General features: G+C 36.5%; 1 protein-coding gene across 1 annotated transcript in view; it reads left to right on the top strand.

The window, feature by feature from the left end:
* Roc2 (Regulator of cullins 2) overlaps nt 1–26,470 on the top strand; it is a 169,259-nt gene extending 142,789 nt beyond the window's left edge. The window contains exons 2-3 of the mRNA XM_089103613.1: nt 1,948–2,071; nt 25,787–26,470. Coding sequence (XP_088959739.1) covers nt 1,948–2,071; nt 25,787–25,835 — 173 coding nt within the window. The 3' untranslated portion in view covers nt 25,836–26,470. The remainder of the gene's footprint in view (nt 1–1,947; nt 2,072–25,786) is intronic.
* The last annotated feature ends 685 nt before the right edge of the window (nt 26,471–27,155 follow it).

Here is a 27,155-nt window from a genome sequence, read left to right as displayed (position 1 = left end):
TTTTCCCATTTTCTGATTCAAATGTGTATCTTCAGTCAGAAAAGCATAGTTTCGATTCAAAAATGAACCATTTCCATAGCAATAGCTCTTAATAGAACTGTTTAAGTATGAACTCCAATTTTTCCAACGAGACTATGCAACTCAACCGCATTTAACTAATCCCCGTGTAACTGAATCCGCATGTAACTGAACCCCCGTGCAACTGAACCCTCGTGCAACTCCACCCCCGTGCAACTCAAGCCCCATTTAACTAAACCCCCGTGCAACTGAACCCCCCATGTAACTGAACCCCTCTATAACCTAAACCCCGTACAACTGAACCCCCGTGCTACTGAACCTCGTGCTACTGAACCCTCGTGCAACTCGACCCCCATTTAACTAAACCCCTGTGTAACTGTACCCTCGTGCAACTCAACCCTCCATGCAACCCATCTCCCTCAAAACACTTTTCAGCCATTTCTTATTAAATTTTTCTACTTCTAAATTATTTTAAATTGACAATACTCTCCAAAACATCACTTGTGTATTATACAGTACACAATCACCCCATCTCCTCCAATTCGCAAATCCCATTACCCCTTTTTTGCAAATGTTAATCAAACATTTCCGATTGTAAAAGCATGTTTAACCATCTTGCTAGGAAAGGTATCCATAAGTACATGCTCTGAAAAGGTGCCAAGGAACGTAATCTCCCCAAACACGTCAATCAAACAATTAAAAAATGTGGGTTCTTTATATCATACCAGTTTTGTTTTTTTAAGAATGTACACGTGAATTCATGACGTACATTCATTGTGCAATTGACAACAAAAACAGAAAAAAACCTGTTTGCTTTAAATTATATTATTACGACCAAACTCTCAAAACATGCTTGACTACATTATACATTGCCAAGTTTAAAAACAGAAAAAAAACCTGTTTGACCACATTATATTATTACGACCATACTCTCAAAACATGTACGACCACATTATACATTGCCAACTTTAAAAAACCTCGACTTTAGTTTCATAACATGCATTATAGTATGGCAAACTTTCAAAATGTTCACGTGTAAATACAGTGTCTCAAGCATGGGTTTTTCTTGCGCAATTCAATGTATTTTTTCATGCATTTTTTCAATCAATAGACACATTCAATGTATTTTTTCATGTATTTTTTCAATCAATAGACCCATTACTACTGGAGTGTCATTTTGATATACCTATAAATTCAAAATGAAGTGTCGATTAGACCTGTTAAGCCCCCCTAAAATTCAGCCTATGGGCCCCCATGCTATTGATCATGAGTCCTTTTGATCGGATCCGTAATCTGGTCGAAATTGATTATTTTATTTCGGCTGAAATTCCAAATACCAACGATCCTTTACTAAGAGAATTAGTCTTAAGGTGGATTATTCATAGTCTGTGTGTGGAGTTAAACCCAAATATGTGCTGCATGATCAATAAAATTGTAAAATTGCAGTGCTGCTTTGGTTTTCCAGTGCAATACAATTCAGTTACATCGCTAGCAAATGATGAAAAAGCCAAAATACTGGCGTCGTTATGATCCCGAATCAGACGAAATGAACAAAAAAGAATTTTCACATGACCGAGTCTGCGAACAAAGATGACAGATTGCCAGAGAATGTCCTTTTCGGCCAATCATATACAGCTAACCGGAAAGCAGTTCGTCCTCAGTTGGGGTGGGAGGTAATCGAGGGGGGTTGTATTGAACCTATGGTGACACCATGACATAAAGAAGAAGTTCACATTGCCTGCGATTAGAAGGCAAGTGAAAATGAGAATCAATATATACAAGCATGCCGCGTAAACGTGCCGTGGACCAGCGGCGAAGCCGCCGGTCTCTCGGTACTACATTTTTATTCATGTAAACCTTCGCTTTTATTTACCAATATATTTTATTATATATTTATTTGTTTAACCTCTTTATTTATTAATTTTTCAGATGCTTGTTTGAAATGCCAGGCGGAGAATAAAAGTGGAAAGGAAGATTGCGTCGTAATTTGGGGTGACTGCAATCACTCCTTTCACAATTGTTGCATGGCCAAGTGGCTGAAACAGAACAATCGGTGAGCATTAAATTAATAAAATTTGGAACATTCTGAGATTCTCAAAATGGGGCCCTCTTCCCCCAAAGAAGGGGTAAGTCTGATAAAAATCATACCAATAAATATTAGCCCTACCACCCACTGAAGCTGTTGCTTCCCAGTGACTAGGACTTAAACGGTTCTAGGCGTTTACCCTCCGAAAAATTCACCCACCTTGTGGAACATACTCCCCCCCCCAAATTTGAAAATTGTATTAGTTTTTTTTTAGAAGTGCTAAGGAAAGGGAAAAAGAGGAATTTTTACACCCTAAGTACCTTAAAAACTTAGAAAAAACCAAATTCATTTTTGTTTCAAAGACTTCCATATAAACTTCTTCAATTTTTGGCAGTAGCGGACGCCAAATTAAAAAAAAAGGAAGAAAAAAAGTAGGCGAAATATCATCAAAAAGCTAAAAGCAAATGGCACCAAAAAGTTTAAGAAGGTTTAGCTTTCCTTTGAAAGGGTAGATGGGTTTGGGAACCAACAAATTTTTATTGTTTAAGTTTTTATGGACGAAAGTGTTGTCAAATTCTACGAGTTTTTTCTATGGGTGATGAAAAATTTTCTATAGAATTTTAGAAAGCTTTTATAGCTTTCTAGAAAGCTTCGTAGGAGTCTTTTATAGCAAAGTTTTTGTAGAAAGCTTAATATCAGAGGCAACGCTGTAGCGTTGCCTATAGTAAAGGCCATACGGCTCCAATGTTTTATTATCATATTTTCCCCCAGAGGCACTTCATGCGGAAGGGGTCGTCGTATAAACTTCAAAGGGGGCTCATTCGATTGGAAATTGAGAGTTCTAGTGCCCTTTTTAATGGTCGAAAATGATTGGAGGGCAACTAGCACCCCCACGCCCGTCATTCCCCCAAACACGTCCAATCAAAATTTTGAGATAGCCATTTTGTTCAGCGTAGTTGATTTCCAGATAGAAAATATATTTTTGAGGAGGACACTCCCCCACAACCCCCAGGGCAAGAGTTTTAAGTTATGCCCTGGGGGCATATAAGGTTTTTATAGAAGGTGTTGTCGTAGAAACTTCAAAACTGGCTCATTCTATTGGCAATTTAAAGGGCTAGTGCCCTTTTTAATGGTCGAAAGTGATTGGAGGGCAACTAGCCCCCCCCCCCCCCGCACGCCCGTCATTTCCCCAAACACATCCAATCAAAATTTTGAGATAGCCATATTGTTCAGCGTAGTTGATTTCATGATAGAAAATATTTTTTTGAGGAGGACACTCCCCCACAACCTTCAGGGCAAGGGTTTTATGTTATGCCTTTGGGACATATAAAGTTTTTATAGAAGGTGTTGTCGTAGAAACTTCAAAAAATGCTCATTCTATTGGAAATTAAAAGAGCTAGTGCCCGTTTTAATATTCGAAAGGGATTGGAGGGCACCTACCCCCCCCCCCTCCCACGCCCCATCATTCCCCCAAACACATCCAATCAAAATTTTCAGATAGCCATTTTGTTCAGCGTAGTTGATTTCCTGACAGAAAATATGTTTTTGAGGAGGACACTCCCCCACAACCCTTAGGGCAAGGGTTTTAAGCTATGCCCTGGGGGCAAACTAGGTTTTATAGAAGGCGTTGTCGTAGAAACTTCAAAAAAGTCTCATTCAATTGGAAATTCAAAGGGCTAGTGCCTTTTTTAATAATCGAAATTGATTGGAGGGCAACTAGCCCCCCTCCTCCTCCCCATCATTCCCCCAAACACATCTAATCCAAATTTTGAGATACCCGTTTTGCTCATCGTAGTCGATTTCCTGATAGAAAAAAGGTTTTTTGAGGAGGACACTCCCCCAAAACCCATACGGCAAGGGTTTTAAGCTATGCCCTGGGGGCATATAAGGTTTTTATAGAAGGTGTTGTCGTAGTAACTACAAAAAAGGCTCATTCGATTTGAAATTCAAAGGGCTAGTGCCTTTTTTAATAATCGAAAGTGATTTGAGGGCAACTAACCCCCCTCTCAAGCGCACCTTTTGCCCAAACACATCCAATCAAAATTTTGAGACAGCCATTTTATTAAATGTAGTTTTAAGTTCTGGAAATTAGGTCTTTGAGGATGACAACTCTCCCACAGCCCTCAGGGCAAGGGTTGTAAGTTATGCCCTCGGAGCATATAAGGTTTTGTATAGACAACATTGTCGTATAAACTTCAGAGGGGGCTCATTTGATTGGAAATTGAAAGTTCTAGTTCACTTTTTAAGCGTCAATAGATATTGGAGGGTCGCCAGCTCCCTCCCCCCCTAAACGCTATTGTAGCAAATGCATCCATTAAAAATTTTAATATAGCTATTTTTTTTAAAAATAGTTCAAAGATTATATAATAAAATTCTGGTGTTAACACAACCCACCAGGGCCCGACGGCAGGCGTTATAAGTTATCCCCTGGGGGCATATATGGGTCTTATGCACGAGATGATTATATTAAGTTCAAACACGTATAATTTGATTGGAAATTGAAAGTTCTAGTTCAATCTTTAAGAGTCAAAAGAGATTGTAGGGTACCTAGCCCCCCCCCTCCACGCACTCTTTTCCTCAAACCCATCCGATGAGAAATTTGAGATAGCTTTTTTTTTAAATAGTTCAAAGACCATATAACGAAAACTAATGGGTCAAAACAGCCCCCCAGGGCCCGAGGGCAGGTGTTCTAAGTTATGCCCTTTGGGAATATAGGGTTCTTATTGAAGGGATGCTTGTAAAAATTCAGAGATGGCTCATTTGATTGGTAATTGAAAGTTCTAGTTAAGTTTTTTTGAGTCAAAAGATATTGGAGGGCAACTAGCCCCCCGCGCCCCTTTTCCCCAAATGTATCTAATAAAAATGTTGAGATAGGCATTAAGTTAAAAATTTCTCAAAAGTCAGATAAAAAAAAACTCAGGTGTAGTCACAACCCCCCAGGGCCCGGGGGCAGGCGTTGTAAGTTATGTCCTGGGGCATATATTGTTCGTATGAAAGGGATGCTCGTATAAACTTCAGAGAGGGCTCATTTGATTGGATATTGAAATCCAGCCCTTTTTAAGAGTCAAAAGTGATCAGAGTGCAACTGCCCCCCCCCAAGCCCTTTTCCCCCAAATACATCTGATAAAATCTGAGGTAGCCATTTTGTTAAAAATAGTTCAAAGATCTTATAACAAAACTTCGTTAAATATAGTTCAAAAGTCAGATAAGAACAATTCCTGTGTCGACACAACCCCCCCCCCCCAGGGCCGGGGCAGGCGTTGTAAATATTGCTCTGGGGGCATATATGGTTCTTATGGAAGGTATACTCGTATAAACTTCAAAGAGGGTTCATTTGAATGGAAATTAAAAGATGTAGTTCATTTTCTCAGCGTGAAAAAGATCGGAGGGCAACTAGCCCCTCCTGCCCTCCACGCCTTTGGGCGTATCGGGTGGATAAACTCATCCGATAAAAATTTCAGGTAACCATTTTGTTAAAAATAGTTCAACCATCAGATATTGAAACTCCAGGGTCAGCACAACCTCCCAGGGCTGAGGGATAGGCGTTGTAAGTTATACTCTAGGTATTTATATGGTTTTTATAGAAGGGATACTCGTATTAACTTCAGAGAGGGCTCATTTTTCCCCAAATCCATCCGATAAAAATTTTGAGATAGCAATTTTGTTAAAAATAGTTCAAACATCAGATAATAAAAACTCCAATGTTGACACAAACCCATTTTTTTACTTTGAAAATGTTACTTTGATATTAGTTTTGATAATTTGATGAATATTGGATTTTTTTTTTAAGTTTGATTTTTAAATAAGGAAATTTTTATAAAATTGAAATTTTTTGAAATCCAAAACTAAAAAAAAGTGATTTAAAAAAAAACTTTCCTAAAAATAAGCTCTTAAGATAAAAGTATAAGCCATTTTAAACTCAAGATCTTCGGATACAGACAACTTTTGAAACTTGGACTTAAAACGACCAAAAATTAATATTAGAAAATAAATGAAACCCAAAACAAACGGACTTTAAATTAGCAATCATAGCAAAAACATACAACAAGTAATGATATAAATGAATAAATAGATCTTAAAGCGAGTAATGCTTAGATTGAATATGAAAATCAAGTTTAAGACGAAAAAATACTTTCTTATTGAAGCACAAATAAAACTTAAAACGAATAGAAATTAAATAAACAATCAATGCAAACAAACATACAATAGATATTAATGTAAATTAATAAATAATTCTTAAAACGAGTGAAAATTAAATTGAATATGTAAATTAAGCTTGAAATAAACAAAAATCACTACAAACAAGAGTTTGGGTATTGCCTCCTTCTCTCACTGTAAAAGTCTAAAACCTACTGCGTAATTGGCGCTTTACTGAAAACCATATGCGTCTTGAACAGTCTTGGAAAGTATAAACAACATAAATTTGAATATTTGATGTATAATGATATTAATTGTTGAAAGATCCATCAACTCAAGAATTGATTTCGCTGTAATTTTATTTTTATTTTCAATGCTGTAAGAACTGGAAAAGAAAGTATTTGTAATATAATCCGTTTGCAGTTAAGCGCCAATGACGCAGTAGTCTTTTGGTTTTTATTTACAGTTAGGAAAGGAGGCAGTATCCAATCACTTGTTTGTAGGGAAACTATATTCGTCTTTAACAACTTTAACAAGAGCTAATAAATTAAACTGAATATTTGATGTATAATGATATTAATTACTGAAAGCTGATCAGTTCAAAATGTTATTATAATTTTAATGTTTATTTTCAGAGATAAGTACAAAAGAAAATATTTGTCACAAATTTGGTTTTCAGTAAAGCGCCTATGACGCAGTAGGTTTTAGACTTTTATGGTGAGAGGAGGTCAAACCCAAACTCTTCTTTGTGGTGATTTTTGTTTGTTTCAAGCTTAATTTGCATATTCAATTTAAGTTTCACTCGTTTTAAGATTTATTTATTAATTTACATTAATATGTATTGTATTGTTTATTTATTTTCTTGATTGTTTGCATTGACTGTTTATTTAATTTCCCTTTGTTTTAAGCTTTATTTATGCTCCATTGAGAAAATATTTTTTTCGTCTTAAGCTTGATTGTCATTTTTAATCTAAGCATAACTCGCTTTAAGATCTACTTATTCATTTATATTATTACTCGTTGTATGTTTTTGCTATGATTGTTTATTTAAGTTCGATTTGTTTTGGATTTCATTTATTCATTAATAATAATATCTGGTCATTTTGAGTTTGAATTTTTAAAGCTATTTGTATCTGCTGATCTTAAGCTGAAAATTACCTTTACTTTCCTTTGGAAAACTCATTTTTTCGGAAAGTTTTTTTAATTAATTCTAATTAAACGGCCATTGTGTTTCAGGAATCGTTCTGAAAGAATTGGGACAAAAAGTCAAAACTTTAGTTTAAAGAACAAGGTCTTGAGGAGGGGACAACCCCTTTTATATATGTAATAGTTTCTGTTCGTTTTATGTTTTGATGTTGCTCCTTACTTTCAGTTAAAAAACTTGTTTTTTTTGTTTTTTTTTATTTCTGATCGTTTTTAAATTATCCCGGAAAATCCGGCTATCCCTCAATAAAAATTTATTCTCCTTACAGAAAATTCCTCCGTGGAAATTTCTTTTCGCGTAAATTATCCCCTCCCCCGCCGGAACCCCCCCCCCCCCGACAATTCCATTATAGCTGAAAATTCCACCCAGAAAATTGCTTTTTGATGAACTCGGGTGAAAATCTTTTGTTAGCGCACTTTCATTTAATAGAGACTTCATTTTCTGATTGTTCTTAAAATCATGCCGGTAATCCCCTCCTGCGTGGAAAAGTTTTCCAGAAAAAAGCCAGCAAAATTTTATTTTTCAGCAAAGCTTTTTTTTTTGGGGGGGGGGGGTACAAAACAAAAACTTTTAAAAAGGCATAAAAAGTGTGAAATTGATATCTACTCCCTTTGAATTATTGGGAATATAATTTATTCCTTATAGGGGGGACTGCCTCTTCCTCATCCATACCTCCACCTCATGGTTGCAGATATTTTGGTGTGTGCTCATTAGATAAGAAATTGAGAGTTCTAGTCCTTTTTTAAGTCTAAAGGGATTGGAGACCAGCCAGCCGCGTGGGGTGATATTTTAGGGGGATTTTCTGCGGGGGGGGGGGGAGTAAACGCTGGCCACTGGGTCAAACTCATCACTGGGGGCACTATCTTCCAGCATGCATTTAGAGATACTTCAGGGCGGCTTGTGTTGTTGATATGAGGGGGGGGAACTTGACAATGCTTTTAAGCGCTGAAAAACCTAAAGCTAGATAAAACAAATTCAAGGCTAGGGTAAAGCAAAAAAGAGACAAATAAACGAAAAAAAAATTCAGTCTGTGAAGGACTGAAATATTCCTACAAGGACATCTACCAATCTGTTTTCATTGAAGAGGCGGTAGCATAAAAGCACTAAGAGCAATATGTGAAACGTGAAACTATAACGGCTACATCACTAAAACATAGAGCGCTGTATGAACTAGGCCGTTAAAAACGCAACTTCCGCGCCGTGCCGCGCAACATTGTGGAATTGTATTTCACCCAACAGAGTACTCTTGTTACAAAAATTGTCCCAGAGTCAACGGAAAAACTTAGTTTTCTGTGGATTTTTTGACAATTTGTATTCCCGACAATATCATCCTAGGGTCCAGTCTAAGGTCCATGCATGCTTAAAAAAACTGCTTACATTAGACCTTTATTACTCTCTGTCAATAAACCAAAACCAACAGCAAACAAAAAACTGAATAAAACCAAAGTGTTGCTTCCGCAACACAATAAGATTCTCGTTGCATGAAGCATTCTGGTCAAGGTTGCCACCCGGTGACAAAAAAAATCACTAAATTTTAGTGATTTTTGGGTTGATTTAGTGATTTTCTTCAACAATCTAGTGATTTATATCCAAATTTAGTAATTTTTTTAGTATTAGCAGCATAAAAAATCACTAGAAATAGCGATAAATCACTAAGGGTGGTAACCCCGATTCTGGTAGGTTGATTCAATAGCTTTGTTGTTGTTGGAAGCCAGTGATAGTTGTCCCTTAAGACTTTAATTTAGTTTTTTATTATTTACATGAATATTAATTGGACTTTTGCGTGAGCAATATAAGTTGTAAATTAATTTTGTAATATGAATGTGGGTCAGTTTACTGCCGTAATGTAGTAAAAGGTAGAAATGGATTTAATGGACTTTGCAATTAACTATAAAGCAACTCTTGCAACACTGATTTGCAGTTTGAATGTAATGCAACAATTTGCAACATTTAGGACAAGCCTTTAGGCGCGTTCCTGTCATCTGTTAAGATTATGTTTCTCACAGCTAGACCTTTCCACAAATTCTCAAATGGCTTTGGAATTTATATTACTTTATAATGAAATCTTAAAACGAAAAACTCACGTTTTACAGTGAAAACAGAATCTGATTGTTCGATTTTGTTAAGTAGGAACTTACTAAACCATATGTATCTTGCAGAATTAGAAAAAACCTGCAGATTGATTTTAATGAGAAAAGACTTTCAAGGGCAGTTCTGCAGATTTCTGTAGTAGCAGGCGCCACATTAAAAAAAAAAAAAAAAAAAAAAAAAAAAAAAAAAAAAAAAACACCAAACTATTGTAAGCCAGCTTTCTTTTGAAGTTCCTGAGACTGTTACTGCTTGAATTTCTACGTAAGAATAGTGCTGCAAAATTTAACTCATTAGTATTGCTTATTTATTTTGAGGCTCAACATGGTAACACTGACAAAAATGTGGTACTGCCCTAAAAACTTCATAGTATTGAAACAACCAAAACTAAATCTTAGAAAATCGAGACTTTCACGTGGAAATAGATCTAAGGGGAAAGAAATGTTTTCATTTAATGTCCTTGGAACTTAAAAGAAAAATGTAAAAAAGTACTTTCTAATCAACATTGTTTTAAAAGCTGAACAGAAACTGCATTTTCTTCATGTATTCTTAGAAAGAATACACTTGAAACTTATTTAGCTTTTCCACAGAAAGGATGCGAGTGTTTTAAATTTGTAAAACTTGGATGCTCAAAAAGGAAATCCGTTGGGACAAGTCATTAAGTAGTGTATTAAGTAAGATTCGGTGAATTTTGTTGCGGGAGCAACACTTTGGTTTTGCCCCCTTTTGTAGGTCGATTTCAGATTATTGCTAGAAAGTGGTAAGGGTGCCCCTTACCACAGCGTAAAGAGCCCCGCTCTTTACGCTGAAGAAAATGTTCTTTAAAAAATACTTGTCATTCAAAATCAACGCCGCTTGCGTTTGAGTAGTATTTTCTAAAGAATCGGGACAAAAGTTGAACTTTAGCGTAAAGAGCCAGGGTAGTGGAAAGGCAGCCCTTCATGTACAGAATAATTTAATTGTTCTAAGTTTCAATGCTGCTCATTACTTTTAGATGAAAAACTTATTTTTTTATTTAATTTTTGACTGTTTTTCAAATCATGCTAGAGAGTTTGTTTCTGATTCATGCTACTACTACTAGTACTACTGCTAGTGAGGCTGAGGGTATTGGGATAAAACTTACAGGGAATGATGAATGGAATATTGAAATAAATAAAAGCACACTGTATGCATGGTTATCAAAATGATATAATAGCAATATCTGAGGAGAGGCTTGGAGAAATAAGCTAAAAATTTCAGGGAATTTCAAGGGGGATGCTGAACTAAATAAAAAAAAACGCTAGAGTGCTGCAGTTTGATCAGCAATATTTTAGGAACGGCTTAGGGCATTAAGTTGAAACTTTTGGGGTTTGTTGAGGGGGATATTGAAGGCACTACTGTTACTACTACTAAGGCGAGACGTATTACGGCAAATTTTTCATGAAATATGGATGTGGGGATGAACTAGATCAAAACACACTATTTGTATGCTGGTTGTCTAAGCAGTGCATCAGTAAAATTTCAATAATGACTTAGAGTAATAAGTTGACACTTTCAGGCCTAATGACAAAGATGTTGAAATAACGAAGAGGTACTATGTGCACACAATTACTAATAGCAACACGGCTGCTACTAGCACTACTGTCACTTGGGCTAAGAATATTAATGTGAAGTTCTTAGGGAATGTTGAGGGGGGAGGCAGAACCAAATCAAAACAAAATATGTGCCTGTATGTTGTCAAAAGGGCGTGTCAGGAATATCCTAGGAACGCCTTAGGGTATTAGCTTAAAACTTTTGAGGCATAATGATGAGGCTGTTGAACGAACGAAAAGCCACTTTGCGCATATTTCTACTATTACTGCTATTGCTACTGTTACGACTAGAACGATTACTGAGGCTACAGGTACTACGATGAAGCTTTCAGTGAACATTGAGTGGGATGATGAACTGGATCGAAACACACTATGTGCACGCAGGTTGTCAAAAGTGAGCATCAGCAATATCCAAGGCACGGTTTAGAGTATTAATTTTATGCTGTCAGGAGTAGGGTAAGAGGTACCATTTTGCTTGAAGCTATAGGAATCTCCATGTTATTCTGGGCCTTTACGTTCCTTGGCGCCTTTCCAGAGCATGTACTTATGGATTTGCTTGCCTTATGTTCCTTGGTGTCTTTCCAGAGCATGTACTTATGGATTTGCTTGCCTTATGTTCCTTGGCGTCTTTCCAGAGCATGTACTTATGGATTTGGGTGGATTATGTTCCCTCCCATGCTATTATAAGAGCTTATGTTCCTTCCTATGCTATTACAAGGGCTTATGTTCCCTCCCATGTTATTTTAAGGGCTTGTGTTCCCTTCCATGCTATTCTATGTTCCCTCCCATGTTATTTTAAGGGCTTATGTTCCCTTTCCTACTATTCTATGTTCCCTCCCATGCTATTCTATGTCCCCTTCTATGCTATTCTATAGCGCTATGTTCCTTCCATTGTTATTCTATGGGACCTCTACACGTGATTAAACACGTTATGAAACTATGTGCTATTTGCTTATGTCCCGTTGGTACCATTCCAAACGAGCGGGGATTCCCCGCCTGTTCCTAAACATTGCAAAAAAGATAGCAGTATGAATGGGAATTCTCCCCACTTAAATTTGTTTCAACTCTAAAATTTTCAACCAGACTGGTTTTTTTGAAAGCATAATGTGTACATGTCTTAATTCCTTTTTATTAAAAACTTCGACGGTTAACTCAGAATCGTTGGACTGGCATTTGAAAAGGTGTAATGATCTTGGCTTATTGGAGTGACTGCTTCATGACTTTGATCATGTTAAGGATTTACCGGAAATAAAGTAATGTAACTAGATATTTATGAAAAGAGTTTGGGGGAGATGGGTTTACATTGTACTGTATAATACAAAAGTGATGTTTGGACAGTGTTGTCAATTTAAAATAGTTTAACGTTCCCCTCCTTCCTCCATTTCTGAGGGCAGGGGAGGGGGGGTCAATTTTGGAGGGAAAACAAAAAATACTCAGAATCGAAAATAAATGGGATCTGTCTCAAGGGCAAGGCACAGAGTCCCTTCGTACCCCCACTTCGGAGAGCAGGGGCGGGGGGGTCAAATTTTGAGGGACAAAAAAAAAAGCTCAGAATCGAAAATAAATTAGATCTGCCTCAAGGGGAAGGCTCAGAGGCCCCTCGTTCCCCCAATACTGTGGGCCGGGGTGGGGGGGTCAATGTTGGGGGGAAAACCAAAAATGCTCAGAATCGAAAATAAATGGGATCTGCCTTAAGGGGAAGGCTCAGAGGCCCTTCGTTCCCCCATTTCTGAGGGCAGGGGAGGGGGGGGGGGTCAAATTTGGAGGGAAAAAAAAAAAAAAAAAGAAAAGAAATAAAAAGGGAACTGCCTCAAGGGGAAGGCTCAGAGGCCCTTCGTTCCCCCATTTCTGAGGGCAGAGGAGGGGGAGGGTTCGATTTTGTAGGGAAAACCAAAAACATTCAGAATCTAAAATAAATGGGATCTGTCTCACGGGTAAGGCTCAACGACCCTTCGTCCCCACATATCTGAGGGCAGGGGAAGGGAGGGGTAAATTTGGGAGGGAAAACCAAAAATACTCAGAATCGAAAATAAATGGGATCTGCCTCAAGGGCAAGGCTCAGAGGCCCCTCCTTCCTCCATTTCTGAGGGCAGGGGAGGGGGTCAATTTGGAGGGAAAATCAAAAATGCTCAGAATCAAAAATAAATGGGATCTGCCTCAAGGGTAAGGCTCAGAGGCCCTTCGTTCCCCCATTTCTGAGATGAGGGGAGGGGGGGGTCAATTTTGGAGGGAAAATCAAAAATACTCAGAATCGAAAATAAAGCGTGATCTGCCTCAAGGGGAAGGCTCATAGGCCCTTCGTTCCCCAATTTCTGAGGGCAGGGGAGGGGGTCAATTTTGGAGGGAAAACCGAAAATACTCAGAATCGAAAAAAATGGGATCTGTCTCAAGGGCAAGGCTCAGAGGCCCCTCCTTCCTCCATTTCTGAGGGCAGGGGTCAGTTTTGGAGGGGAAATCAAAAATGCTCAGAATCGAAAATAAATGGGATCTGCCTCAAGGGGAAGGCTCAGAGACACTTCGTTCCCCCATTTCTTAGAGCAGGGGTGGGGGGGCCAATTTTGGAGGGAAAACCCAAAATACTCAGAATCAAAAATAAATCGTGAGATGCCTCAAGGGGAAGGCTCAGAGGCCCTTCGTTCCCCCATTTCTGAGGGCAGGGTTGGGGGGGGGGGTCAATTTTCCAGGGAAAACCGAAAATACTCAGAATCGAAAATAAATTGGATCTTCCTCAAGGGCAAGGCTCAGAGGCCCCTCCTTCCTCCATTTCTGAGGGCAGGGGTCAATTTTGGAGGGAAAACCAAAAATACTCGGAATCGAAAATAAACGGGATCTGCCTCAAGGGCAAGTAGTTCATTTTGAATTTCTTTCATTGAAATGCAAGAGTTGGAATATTTCAGTAGTGTGTTGTTGTGCTTTACCTTGTCACAGTTACATTCTCTTAATTTTTCAAAGTTCATTTTGAATTTCTTTCGCGAAGTGCAAGAATTGGAATATTTCAGTAGTGTCTTGTCGTGGTTTACCTTGTCACAGCTACATTCTCATGATTTTTCAAAGTTCATTTTGGATTTCTTTCGTTGAAATGCAAGAGTTGGAATATTTCAGTAGTGACTTGTTGTGCTTTACCTTGTCACAGTTGCATTCTCTTGATTTTTCGAAGTTCATTTTGATTTTCTGTCGTGAAATGCTTTACCTTGTCACAGTTACATTCTGTTGATTTTCATAGTTCATTTTGACTTTCTTTCATTGAAATGCAAGAGTTGGAATATTTCACAAGTGTTTTGTTGTGCTTTACCTTGTCACAGTTACATTCTCTTAATTTTTCAAAGTTCATTTTTAATTTCTTTAGTGAAATTAAATAATTGGAATATTTCAGTAGTTTATTGTCGTGGTTTACATTGTCACAGCTAAATTCTCATGATTTTTCAAAGTTCATTTTGAATTTCTGTCGTAAAATGCAAGAGTTGGAATATTTCAGTAGTGACTTGTTGTGCTTTACCTTGTCACAGTTACATTCTGTTGATTTTCAAAGTTCATTTTGAATTTCTTTCATTGAAATGCAAGAGTTGGAATATTTCAGTAGTCTTTTGTTGTGCTTTACCTTGTCACAATTATATTCTGTTGATTTTCCTAGTTCATTTTGAATTTCCTTCATTGAAATGCAAGAGTTGGAATATTTCAGTAGTGTTTTGTTGTGCTTTACCTTGTCACAGTTATATTCTCTTGATTTTTCGAAGTTCATTTTGAATTTCTGTCGTGAAATGCGAGTTGGAATATTTCAATAGTGTTTTGTTTTGCTTTACCTTGTCACAGTTACATTCTGTTGATATTCATAGTTCATTTTGAATTTCTTTCATTGAAATGCAAGACTTGGAATATTTCAGTAGTGTTTTGTTGTGCTTTACCTTGTCACTGTTACATTCTCTTAATTCTTCAAAGTTCATTTTGAATTTCTTTTGTGAAATGCAAGAATTGGAATATTTCAGTAGTGTCTTGTACCTTGTCACAGCTACATTCTCATGATTTTTCAAAGTTCATTTTGAATTTCTGTCGTGAAATGCGAGAGTTGGAATATTTCAGTAGTGACTTTTTGTGCTTTACCTTGTCACAGTTACATTCTCTTGATTTTTCGAAGTTCATTTTGAATACTGTTGTGAAATGCAAGAGTTGGAATATTTCAGTAGTGTTTTGTTGTGCTTTACCTTGTCACAGTTACATTCTGTTGATTTTCATAGTTCATTTTGAATTTCTTTCATTGAAATGCAAGAGTTGGAATATTTCAGTAGTCTTTTGTTGTGCTTTACCTTGTCACAGTTACATTCTGTTGATTTTCCTAGTTCATTTTGAATTTCTTTCATTGAAATGCAAGAGTTGGAATATTTCAGTAGTGTTTTGTTGTGCTTTACCTTGTCACAGTTATATTCTCTTGATTTTTCGAAGTTCATTTTGAATTTCTGTCGTGAAATGCGAGTTGGAATATTTCAATAGTGTTTTGTTTTGCTTTACCTTGTCACAGTTACATTCTGTTGATATTCATAGTTCATTTTGAATTTCTTTCATTGAAATGCAAGACTTGGAATATTTCAGTAGTGTTTTGTTGTGCTTTACCTTGTCACTGTTACATTCTCTTAATTCTTCAAAGTTCATTTTGAATTTCTTTTGTGAAATGCAAGAATTGGAATATTTCAGTAGTGTCTTGTACCTTGTCACAGCTACATTCTCATGATTTTTCAAAGTTCATTTTGAATTTCTGTCGTGAAATGCGAGAGTTGGAATATTTCAGTAGTGACTTTTTGTGCTTTACCTTGTCACAGTTACATTCTCTTGATTTTTCAAAGTTCATTTTGAATTTCTGTTTTGAAATGCAAGAGTTGGAATATTTCAGTAGTGTTTTGTTGTGCTTTACCTTGTCACAGTTACATTCTGTTGATTTTCATAGTTCATTTTGAATTTCTTTCATTGAAATGCAAGAGTTGGAATATTTCAGTAGTGTTTTGTTGTGCTTTACCTTGTCACAGTTACATTCTGTTGATTTTCATAGTTCATTTTGAATTTCTTTCATTGAAATGCAAGAGTTGGAATATTTCAGTAGTGTTTTGTTGTGCTTTACCTTGTCACAGTTACATTCTATTTATTTTGAAAGTTCATTTTAAATTTCTTTAGTGAAATGCAAGAATTGGAATATTTCAGTAGTGTATTGTCGTGGTTTACCTTGTCACAGCTACATTCTCATGATTTTTCAAAGTTTATTTTGAATTTCTGTCGTGAAATGCAAGAGTTGTAATATTTCAGTAGTGACTTGTTGTGCTTTACCTTGTCACAGGTACATTCTCTTGATTTTTCGAAGTTCATTTTGAATTTCTTTCGTGAAATGCAAGAGTTGAAATATTTCAGTAGTGTTTTGTTGTGCTTTACCTTGTCACAGTTACATTCTGTTAATTTTCATAGTTCATTTTGAATTTCTTTCATTGAAATGCAAGAGTTGGAATATTTCAGTAGTATTTTGTTGTGCTTTACCTTGTCACAGTTACATTCTCTTCATTTTTCAAAGATCATTTTGAATTTCTTTCGTGAAATGCAAGAATTGGAATATTTCAGTAGTGTCTTGTCGTGGTTTACCTTGTCACGGCTACATTCTCATGATTTTTCAAAGTTCATTTTGGATTTCTTTCGTTAAAATGCAAGAGTTGGAATGTTTCAGTAGTGACTTGTTGTGCTTTATCTTGTCACAGTTACATTCTCTTGATTTTTCGAAGTTCATTTTGAATGTCTGTCTTGAAATGCAAGAGTTGGAATATTTCAGTAGTGTTTTGTTGTGCTTTACCTTGTCACAGTTACATTCTGTTGATTTTCATAGTTCATTTTGAATTTCTTTCATTGAAATGCAAGAGTTGGAATATTTCAGTAGTGTTTTGTTGTGCTTTACCTTGTCACAGTTACATTCTCTTAATTTTTCAAAGTTCATTTTGAATTTCTTCGTGAAAAGCAAGAAATGGAATATTTCAGTAGTGTCTTGTCGTGGTTTACCTTGTCACAGCTGCATTCTCATGATTTTTCAAAGTGCATTTTGAATTTCTGTCGTGAAATGCAAGAGTTGGAATATTTCAGTAGTGACTTGTTCTGCTTTACCTTGTCACAGTTACATTCTCTTGATTTTTAGAAGTTCATTTTGAATTTCTGTCGTAAAATGCAAGAGTTGGAATATTTCAGTAGTGACTTGTTGTGCTTTACCTTGTCACAGTTACATTCTCTTGATTTTTCAAAGTTCATTTTGGATTTCTTTCGTTGAAATGCAAGAGTTGGAATATTTCAGTAGTGACTTGTTGTGCTTTACCTTGTCACAGTTACATTCTCTTGATTTTTCGAAGTTCATTTTGAATTTCTGTCGTGAAATGCAAGAGTTGGAATATTTCAGTAGTGTTTTGTTGTGCTTTACTTTGTCACAGTTACATTCTGTTGATTTTCATAGTTCATTTTGAATTTTTTTTCATTGAAATGCAAGAGTTGGAATATTTCAGTAGTGTTTTGTTGTGCTTTACCTTGTCACAGTTACATTCTCTTAATTTTTCAAAGTTCATTTTGAATTTCTTTCGTGAAATGCAAGAATTGGAATATTTCAGTAGTGTCATGTCGTTGTTTACCTTGTCACAGCTACATTTTCATGATTTTTCAAAGTTCATTTTGAATTTCTGTCGTGAAATGCAAGAGTTGGAATATTTCAGTAGTGATTTGTTGTTCTTTACCTTGTCACAGTTACATTCTCTTGATTTTTCTAAGTTCATTTTTAATTACTTTCGTGAAATGCAAGAGTTGGAATATTTCAGTAGTGTATTGTTGTGCTTTACCTTGTCACAGTTACATTCTGTTGATTTTCATAGTTCATTTTGAATTTCTTTCATTCAACTTTGAAAAATTAAGAGAATGTAACTGTGACAAGGTAAAGCACAACAAAACACTACTGAAATATTCCAACTCTTGCATTTCAATGAAAGAAATTCAAAATGATCTATGAAAATCAACAGAATGTAACTGTGACAAGGTAAAGCACAACAAAACACTACTGAAATATTTCAACTCTTGCATTTCACGACAGAAATTCAAAATGAACTTCGAAAAATCAAGAGAATGTAACTGTGACAAGGTAAAGCACAACAAGTCACTACTGAAATATTCGAACTCTTGCATTTCAACGAAACAAATCCAAAATGAACTTTGAAAAATCATGAAAATGTAGCTGTGACAAGGTAAACCACGACAAGACACTACTGAAATACTCTAATTCTTGCATTTCACGAAAGAAATTCAAAATGAACTTTGAAAAATTAAGAGAATGTAACTGTGACAAGGTAAAGCACAACAAAACACTACTGAAATATTCCAACTCTTGCATTTCAAAGAAAGAAATTCAAAATGAACAATGAAAATAAAAAGAATGTAACTGTGACAAGGTAAAGCACAACAAAACACTACTGAAATATTCCAACTCTTGTATTTCACGACAGAAATTCAAAATGAACTTCGAAAAATCAAGAGAATTTAACTGTGACAAGGTAAATCACAACAAGTCACTACTGAAATATTCCAATTCTTGCATTTCACGACAGAAATTCAAAATGAAATTTGAAAAATCATGAGAATGTAGCTGTGACAAGGTAAACCACGACATGACACTACTGAAATATTTCAATTCTTGCATTTCACGAAAGAAATTCAAAATGAACTTTGAAAAATTAAGAGAATGTAACTGTGACAACGTAAACCACAACAAAGCACTACTGAAATATTCCAACTCTTTCATTTCAATGAAAGAAATTCAAAATGAACTATGAAAATCAAGAGAATGTAACTGTGACAAGGTAAAGCACAACAAAACACTACTGAAATATTCCAACTCTAGCATTTCGCGACAGAAATTCAAAATGAACTCCGAAAAATCAAGAGAATGTAACTGTGACAAGGTAAAGCACAACAAGTCACTACTGAAATATTCCAACTCTTGCATTTCAACGAAAGAAATCCAAAATAAACTTAAAAAAATCATGAGAATGTAACTGTAACAAGGTAAACCACGACAAGATACTACTGAAATATTCCAATTCTTGCATTTCGCGAAAGAAATTCAAAATGAACTTTGAAAAATCAAGAGAATGTAACTTTGACAAGGTAAAGCACAACAAGTCACTACTGAAATATTCCAACTCTTGCATTTTACGACAGAAATTCAAAATGAACTTAGAAAAACCAAGAGAATGTAACTGTGACAAGGTAAAGCACAACAAGTCACTACTGAAATATTCCAAATCTTGTATTTCACGACAGAAATTCAAAATGAACTTTGAAAAATCATGAGAATGTAGCTGTGACAAGGTAAACCACGACAAGACACTACTGAAATATTCCAATTCTTGTATTTCACGAAAGAAATTCAAAATGAACTTTGAAAATTAAGAGAATGTAACTGTGACAAGGTAAAGCAGAACAAAACACTACTGACATATTCCAACTCTTGCATTTCAATTAAAGAAATTCAAAATGAAATATGAGAATAAACAGAATGTAAATTTGACAAGGTAAAGCGCAACAAAACACTACTGAAGTATTCAAACTCTTGCTTTTCACGACATAAATTCAAAATGAACTTCGAAAAATCAAGAGAATTTAACTGTGACAAGGTAAAGCACAACAAGTCACTACTGAAATATTCCAACTCTTACATTTCACGACAGAAATTCAAAATGAACTTTGAAAAATCATGAGAATGTAGCTATGAAAAGGTAAACCACGACAAGACACTACTGAAATATTCCAATTCTTGCATTTCACGAAATAAATTCAAAATAAACTTTGAAAATTAAGAGAATGTAACTGTGACAAGGTAAAGCACAACAAAACACTACTGAAATATTCCAACTCTTGCATTTCAATGAAAGAAATTCAAAATGAACTATGAAAATCAACAGATTGTAACTGTGAAAAGGTAAAGCACAACAAAACACTACTGAAATATTCCAACTCTTGCATTTCACGACAGAAATTCAAAATGAACTTCGAAAAATCAAGAGAATGTAACTGTGACAAGGTAATGCACAACAAGTCACTACTGAAATATTCCAACTCTTGCATCTCACGACAGAAATTCAAAATGAACTTTGAAAAATCATGAGAATGTAGCTGTGACAAGGTAAACCAAGACATGACACTACTGAAATATTCCAATTCTTGCATTTCACGAAAGAAATTCAAAATGAACTTTGAAAAATTAAGAGAATGTAACTGTGACAAGGTAAAGCACAACAAAACGCTACTGAAATATTCCAACTCTTGCATTTCAATGAAAGAAATTCAAAATGAACTATGAAAATCAACAGAATGTAACTGTGACAAGGTAAAGCACAACAAAACACTACTGAAACATTCCAACTCTAGCATTTCACGACAGAAATTCAAAATGAACTTCGAAAAATTAAGAGAATGTAACTGTGACAAGGTAAAGCACACTAAGTCGCTACTGAAATATTCCAACTCTTGCATTTCAACAAAAGAAATCCAAAATAAACTTTAAAAAATCATGAGAATGTAGCTGTGACAAGGGAAACCACGACAAGACACTACTGAAATATTCCAATTCTTGCATTTCGCGAAAGAAATTCAAAATAAACTTTGAAAAATTAAGAGAATGTAACTGTGACAAGGTAAAGCACAACAAAGCACTACTGAAATATTCCAACTAATGCATTTCAATGAAAAAATTCAAAATGAACTATGAAAATCAACAGAATGTAACTGTGACAAGGTAATGCACAAAAAAACACTACTGAAATATTCCAAACCTTGCATTTTACGAAAGAAATTCAAAATGAACTTCGAAAAATCAAGAGAATGTAACTGTGACAAGGTAAAGCACAACAAGTCACTACTGAAATATTCCAACTCTTGCATTTTACGACAGAAATTCAAAATGAACTTCGAAAAATCAAGAGAATGTAACTGTGACAAGGTAAAGCACAACAAGTCACTACTGAAATATTCCAACTCTTGCATTTCACGACAGAAATTCAAAATGAACTTTGAAAAATCATGAGAATGTAGCTGTGACAAGGATAACCACGACAAGACACTACTGAAATATTCCAATTCTTGTATTTCACGAAAGAAAATTAAAAATGAACTTTGAAAAATTAAGAGAATGTAACAGTGACAAGGTAAAGCACAACAAAACACTACTGAAATATTCCAACTCTTGCATTTCAATGAAAGAAATTCAAAATGAACTATGAAAATCAACAGAATGTAACTGTGACAAGGTAAAGCACAACAAAACACTACTGAAATATTCCAACTCTTACATTTCACGACAGAAATTCAAAATGAACTTCGAAAAATCAAGAGAATGTAACTGTGACAAGGTAAAGCACAACAAGTCACTACTGAAATATTCCAACTCTTGCATTTAAACGAAAGAAATCCAAAATGAACTTTGAAAAATCATGAGAATGTAGCTGTGACAAGGTAAACCACGACAAGACACTACTGAAATATTCCAATTCTTGCATTTCGCGAAAAAAATTCAAAATGAACTTTGAAACATTAAGAGAATGTAACTGTGACAAGGTAAAGCACAACAAAACACTACTGAAATATTCCAACTCTTGCATTTCAATGAAAGAAATTCAAAATGAACTACTTGCCCTTGAGGCAGATCCCGTTTATTTTCGATTCGGAGCATTTTTGATTTTCCCTCCAAAATTGACCCCTGCCCTCAGAATTGGAGGAACGAAGGGCCTCTGTGCCTTCCCCTTGAGGCAGATCACATTTATTTTCGATTCGGAGCATTTTTGATTTTCCCTCCAAAATTGTCCCCTGCCCTCAGAATTGGAGGAAGGAGGGGCCTCTGAGCCTTGCCCTTGAGGCATATCCCATTTATTTTCGATTCTGAGTATTTTAGGTTTTCCCTCCAAAATAGTCCCCCCCCCTCCCCTGCCCTCAGAAATGGGGGAACGAAGGGCCTCTGAGCCTTCCCCTTGAGGCAGATCACGCTTTTTTTTTTATTCTGAGTATTTTTGGTTTTCCCTCCAAAATTGACCCCCCCCCTCCCCTGCCCTCAGAAATGGGGGAACGAAGGGCCTCTGAGTCTTCCCCTCGAGGCAGATCCCATTTATTTTCGATTCTGAGCATTTTTTGTTTTCCCTCCAAAATTGACCCCCCTCTCCCCTGCTCTCAGAATTGGGGGAAGGAGGGGCCTCTGAGCCTTCCCCTTGAGGCAGATCCCACTTATTTTTGATTCTGAGTATTTTTTTCTTTCCCTACACAATTGACCCCCCCTCCCCTGCCCTCAGAAATTGGGGAGGGGGGGGCCCCTGAGCCTTGCCCGTGAGGCAAATCCCCATTTATTTTCGATTCTGGGCATTTTTGGTTTTCCTCCAAAATTGACCCCCCCCCTCCCCTGCCCTCAGAAATGGGGGAACAAAGGACCTCTGAGCCTTCCCCTTGAGGCAGATCCCATTTTTTTTCGATTCTGAGTATTTTTGATTTTCCCTCCAAAGTTTACCCCCCTCCCCTGCCCTCAGAAATGGGGGACCGACGGGCTTCTGAGCCTTCCCCTTGAGGCAGATTCCTTTTTTGTTGGATTCTGTGTTTTTTTGGTGTGCCCACCAAATTTGACCCCCCCCCCTCCCCTACCCTCAGAAATGGGGGAACGAATGGTCTCTGAGCCTTCCCCTTGAGGCAGATCCCATTTATTTTCGATTCTGAGTATTTTTGGTTTTCCCTCCAAAATTGACTCCAAAATTCTGATTGTAGTGTCCAAGTTTTTAATAACAAAGCCTACAAACATGTACTACAAACTATGCTTTCAGCCTACAAACTATGCTTTCAAAAAGCCAGTCTGGTTGAAAAGTTTAGAGTTGAAACAAATTTGTGGGGGGAATCCCCGTTCATACTGCTATCTTTTTTGCAATGTTTAGGAACAGGCGGGGAATCCCCGCTCGTTTGGAATGGTACCAACGGGACATAAGCAAATAGAACGTAGTTTCATAACGTGTCTAATTACGTGTAGAGGTCCCATACAATAACAATGGAAGGAACATAGAATAGCATGGAAGGGAACATAGAATAACATGGGAGGGAACATAGAATAGCATGGAATGGAATATAAACTCTTAAAATAGCATGGGAGGGAACATAGAACAGCATGGAAGGGAATATAAACTCTTAGAATAGCATGGGAGGGACCATAAGCACTTGTAATAGCATAGAAAGGAACATAAGCTCTTAGAATAACATGGGAGGGAACATAATTCACCCAAATCCATAAGTACATGCTCTGGAAAGACGCCAAGGAACATAAGGCAAGTAAATCCATAAGTACATGCTCTGGAAAAGCGCCAAGGAACATAAAGGCCCAGAATAACATGGAGACTCCTATAGCTTCAAGCAAAATGGTACCTCTTACCCTACTGTCAGGGCATGTTAAGGGTAATATTGAACTAATTAAAGATACTATGTGCATACTACTGCAACTACTACTATTACTAAGGCTAAGAGTATTAAGGTGAAACGTTCCGGGAATGTTGAAGGGGATTTTGATCTAACCAAAAAACACTAAGTGCACGCTACCACTCCCACTACCATTAACTAAGGCCTTGGGTATTAGTGTGAAACTTTCGGGGAATGTTGAGCGGGATGTTGAACTAAATTGAGAGACGATGTGTGCATGGTTATCTAAAGGGTATATGAACAATAACTTAGGAGAGGCACATAGAAATAAGTTAAAACTTTCAGGGTGTATTGAGTGGGATTTTCAACTAACCAAAAGGTATTACGTGCATAATGTTACTACTACTACTACTACTGCTACTACTAAGGCAAATGTCAAAAAAGTGAAACTTTCTAGGAATTTGGAGGAGGATGTTGAAATAAATCAGAACACACTATGTGCTTACAGTTTGTCAGGAAGGTGTTTCGGCAATATTCTAGGAACTGCTTAGGGCATTAAGTTGAAACTTTCAGGGTATCTTAAGGGGAATGCTGAACTAGCAGAAAGGAACTATGTGTATACTAATACTCCTACTACTACTATAACTACTACTCTGCTACTACTCAGGGGAGGATTCAGAGCTAATATTTGAGGGATATAAACACATAATGGTGGATACAGAGTTAGGTATTTTTTTCATTTAGTGTCAACTAAATGAAAAGGCCCAAGGTGCATGTAGGTTGTCGAAAAGGCGCGTCAACATAATCTCAGGGATGGCTGAGTGTATTAAGTTGAAACTTTAAGGGCTACTGCTACTATTGATATTATGAAACTAAGTGAAATGGGTTTAAGTGCATCCAGGTTGTCAAAATAGCACAGCACCTATCTTGGGAACCCAATAGGGTATTAGGTGTATACCAAGATGGAGGTTGTCAACAGGGTGTATCAGCAATATTTCGGAAAGGGCTGAGGATGTTAAGTTGAAACCTTCGTGGCTACCCCTACTACTACTACTGGTATTGTGTTAAATAAAAAGGGTTTAAGTGCATCCAGGTTGTGAAAATGAAATAGATACAATATCTCAGGAACAGAATATGTTATTAAGTGCTAACCTTCGGGGAAAGTTTAGGACATTTAAAACTAAATCAAAGACACTGTGTTCATCCAGATTGTCAAAAGGGCGTCTGTACAATATTCCAAGAACAGCTAAGGGCATTGAATTGGAATTTACTTAGCATGTTTTTGGGGATGCTTTAACTAAATTAAACGACACTCTGTGCATCTAAGATTGGCATAAGGGCGTATATGCGATATTTCAGTATCGACTAAGGATAATAATTTGAAATTCCACTACATGTTGAAGGGGATGTTTAATTAGGTTCGATAAAAGGGCCTATCGGAATACAGCTGGAATGGCTATGGGTATTAAAGTGTAAGCTCCCAGGGAATGTTGAAGTGGATGTATAACTAAAACAAAGAACACAATCTGCATGCAGGTGGTCAAAAGGTGGACCAGAAATATCTCAGGAATGACTGTGGTTATTAGATTTAAATTGTCAGGTCTATTACAACTATTGTTATTACTGCTGCCCTGACTACCTATGATTGCAACTGTAACTATTTACAAATGCGGCTCCTCGCGATCGTGACATCTTGCGACCACAACCGTGAGTACTTGTTACTGCTTTCTACGGCGATTGTGACTAACTATGACTGCAACTATTTGCAACTGTGATTCCAACTACTTGTGGGAAGTAGGACTAACGCCCCTGTGCCTTCTAAAGACCAGGATGTAAGTTTCACTTAAAGAAATACATTTGAGATATTTTCGTTTTTATAACCCTAATAAATCCTAAATATTTGAGACTTCCAAGAATAAATATCAGCATACGTTAAAATGTCAATCCGTTTGACTTTACTTCTGCTTGCGTTTGGTTTAATGTTGCACTTTGCTTTTCGTATTATTGATTTTTTTTAATCCAACTAAGGAAGATTCATTGTTCAAAAGCTTGCGTAAAATACGCCCGAATCGGATAAACTCAGCCTGTTCTAGTTTAAAAAACACTCTCTCTAGCCAGGCATTTAATTTGTCCACCTATCCTTCTCTTCCTCTATTCTTCTTCTTCTTTTGCTATTTTTGAATATTTTCTTGCCAGAATCCTCATTTATTTATTTTATATTTTTCTTCTACTCTCATCCTATTTTTCTTCTTTTCTTCTATTCTATTCTTCTTCTAATTTTCTTTTATATTTTATATTTTTTTTCTGTAGGTGCCCATTATGTCAACAAGAATGGTATACCCAGCGGGTTGGAAAATGAAGAATGGATTTGTTACACTTTACTTACATAATGTGGCTTAGACGAAAGTAGCAAGTATAAGAGAAGCAAGAATCTGAATATTGTGAATTTTCAGTCTTTTCCTGTAATTTAACTCTTATTTGACTTTTAAGTTAGCTAGTTGCACCAGCCAATCCCAGGGTAAATATAGGAATTCAGAAAGTTACTTAGTATGGCTCTTTAATTGTATGAATTTTTTGAATACAGTAAATTTATCGAATATAGGAAATAAATACTGGAAATGAATAGAGGATATTGTTTGAGCACAGGAAAAGTATAGGCCTACAGTATAGGCCTTCAATTTGAAGGTAAATCAAGGGTTGTAAGAGCTTAATAAGAAGCTATTGAATAATCCATTGAAAGTTTTAACCTTATGAAATAATTATTAAATTATGTGCTGGATGTTGTCTAAATGCAAGAGCTTTCATCATTATAGAATTTTATTTTATGTTCTAGGCCCTCGTCTAGGTGTTCTAGGCCCATGTTTTAAGTTGCATTTGTGATTTAACTTCTCTTTATGATGGTATTTAAATTGCGATGCATTCTCATTTTTGTATGCTTCAATACAATAAAAGTTTGTATTTTAATACAAAGAATAGAAAGACTAAGAAAAGAAAGAAAGGCGTGGTGTGGGTATTAAAGTGAAGCACCCAGGGAATGTTGAGGTAGATGTCAGGGGCGTAGCTTCATCATTTTTTTGGGGGGGGGGGGGTAGGGGGGCAAGAGGGGTCCATATCCGGATAGTCAAGGGGCTATATAAAAAAATTCTCCAAATTATTCTGGTGCAACTGCTATCTCCCCCCTGCCCCCTCCCCCCGGAAACAACTCCCCTGGTGGATGCCGAACTAAATCAACGTACACAATAGTCAAGGAGCCGTTTGACGAAAATATGACTAGTAGGTGATCAGTGAGCAGTGTATGGTCTGACAGCGGAAAATGGGGGAATCGATTGCACTGATTACGAATATGAGCGTTATGTACTTGGCCGGATGGTGCTAGTCTCTGAAATTTGAACAAAATCACGGTTTTTGCTCTTAAAAACTACGTTTTACAAAAACTTTCGACAATGATCACGCAGCCTATGATAATCAATACCACCGATTACGAGTGCCCCGCAGTGCTGAGAAGCTTTAAGCTTGCAATTTCGTTGTTTTCATTCTATAATGTTATGTAATACATAATATAGAGTATAAAAAAAGTGTTGAAATATTTCTCACCACAGCCACAAAGTAAATCACACGGTCTACTTCCCGCACATGAGTAATTTCCTGTACACCGCTTGCACAAGCTGTATGTGGGGGC

The sequence above is a fragment of the Artemia sp. Qi Xiang Cuo genome, chromosome 17 (assembly GCF_049724085.1).
Source record: "Artemia sp. Qi Xiang Cuo chromosome 17, ASM4972408v1, whole genome shotgun sequence".
Taxonomy (NCBI): domain Eukaryota; kingdom Metazoa; phylum Arthropoda; class Branchiopoda; order Anostraca; family Artemiidae; genus Artemia; species Artemia sp. Qi Xiang Cuo.
Note: the sequence above shows the minus strand (reverse complement) of the source record. Positions and strands in the feature narration are given on the sequence as shown.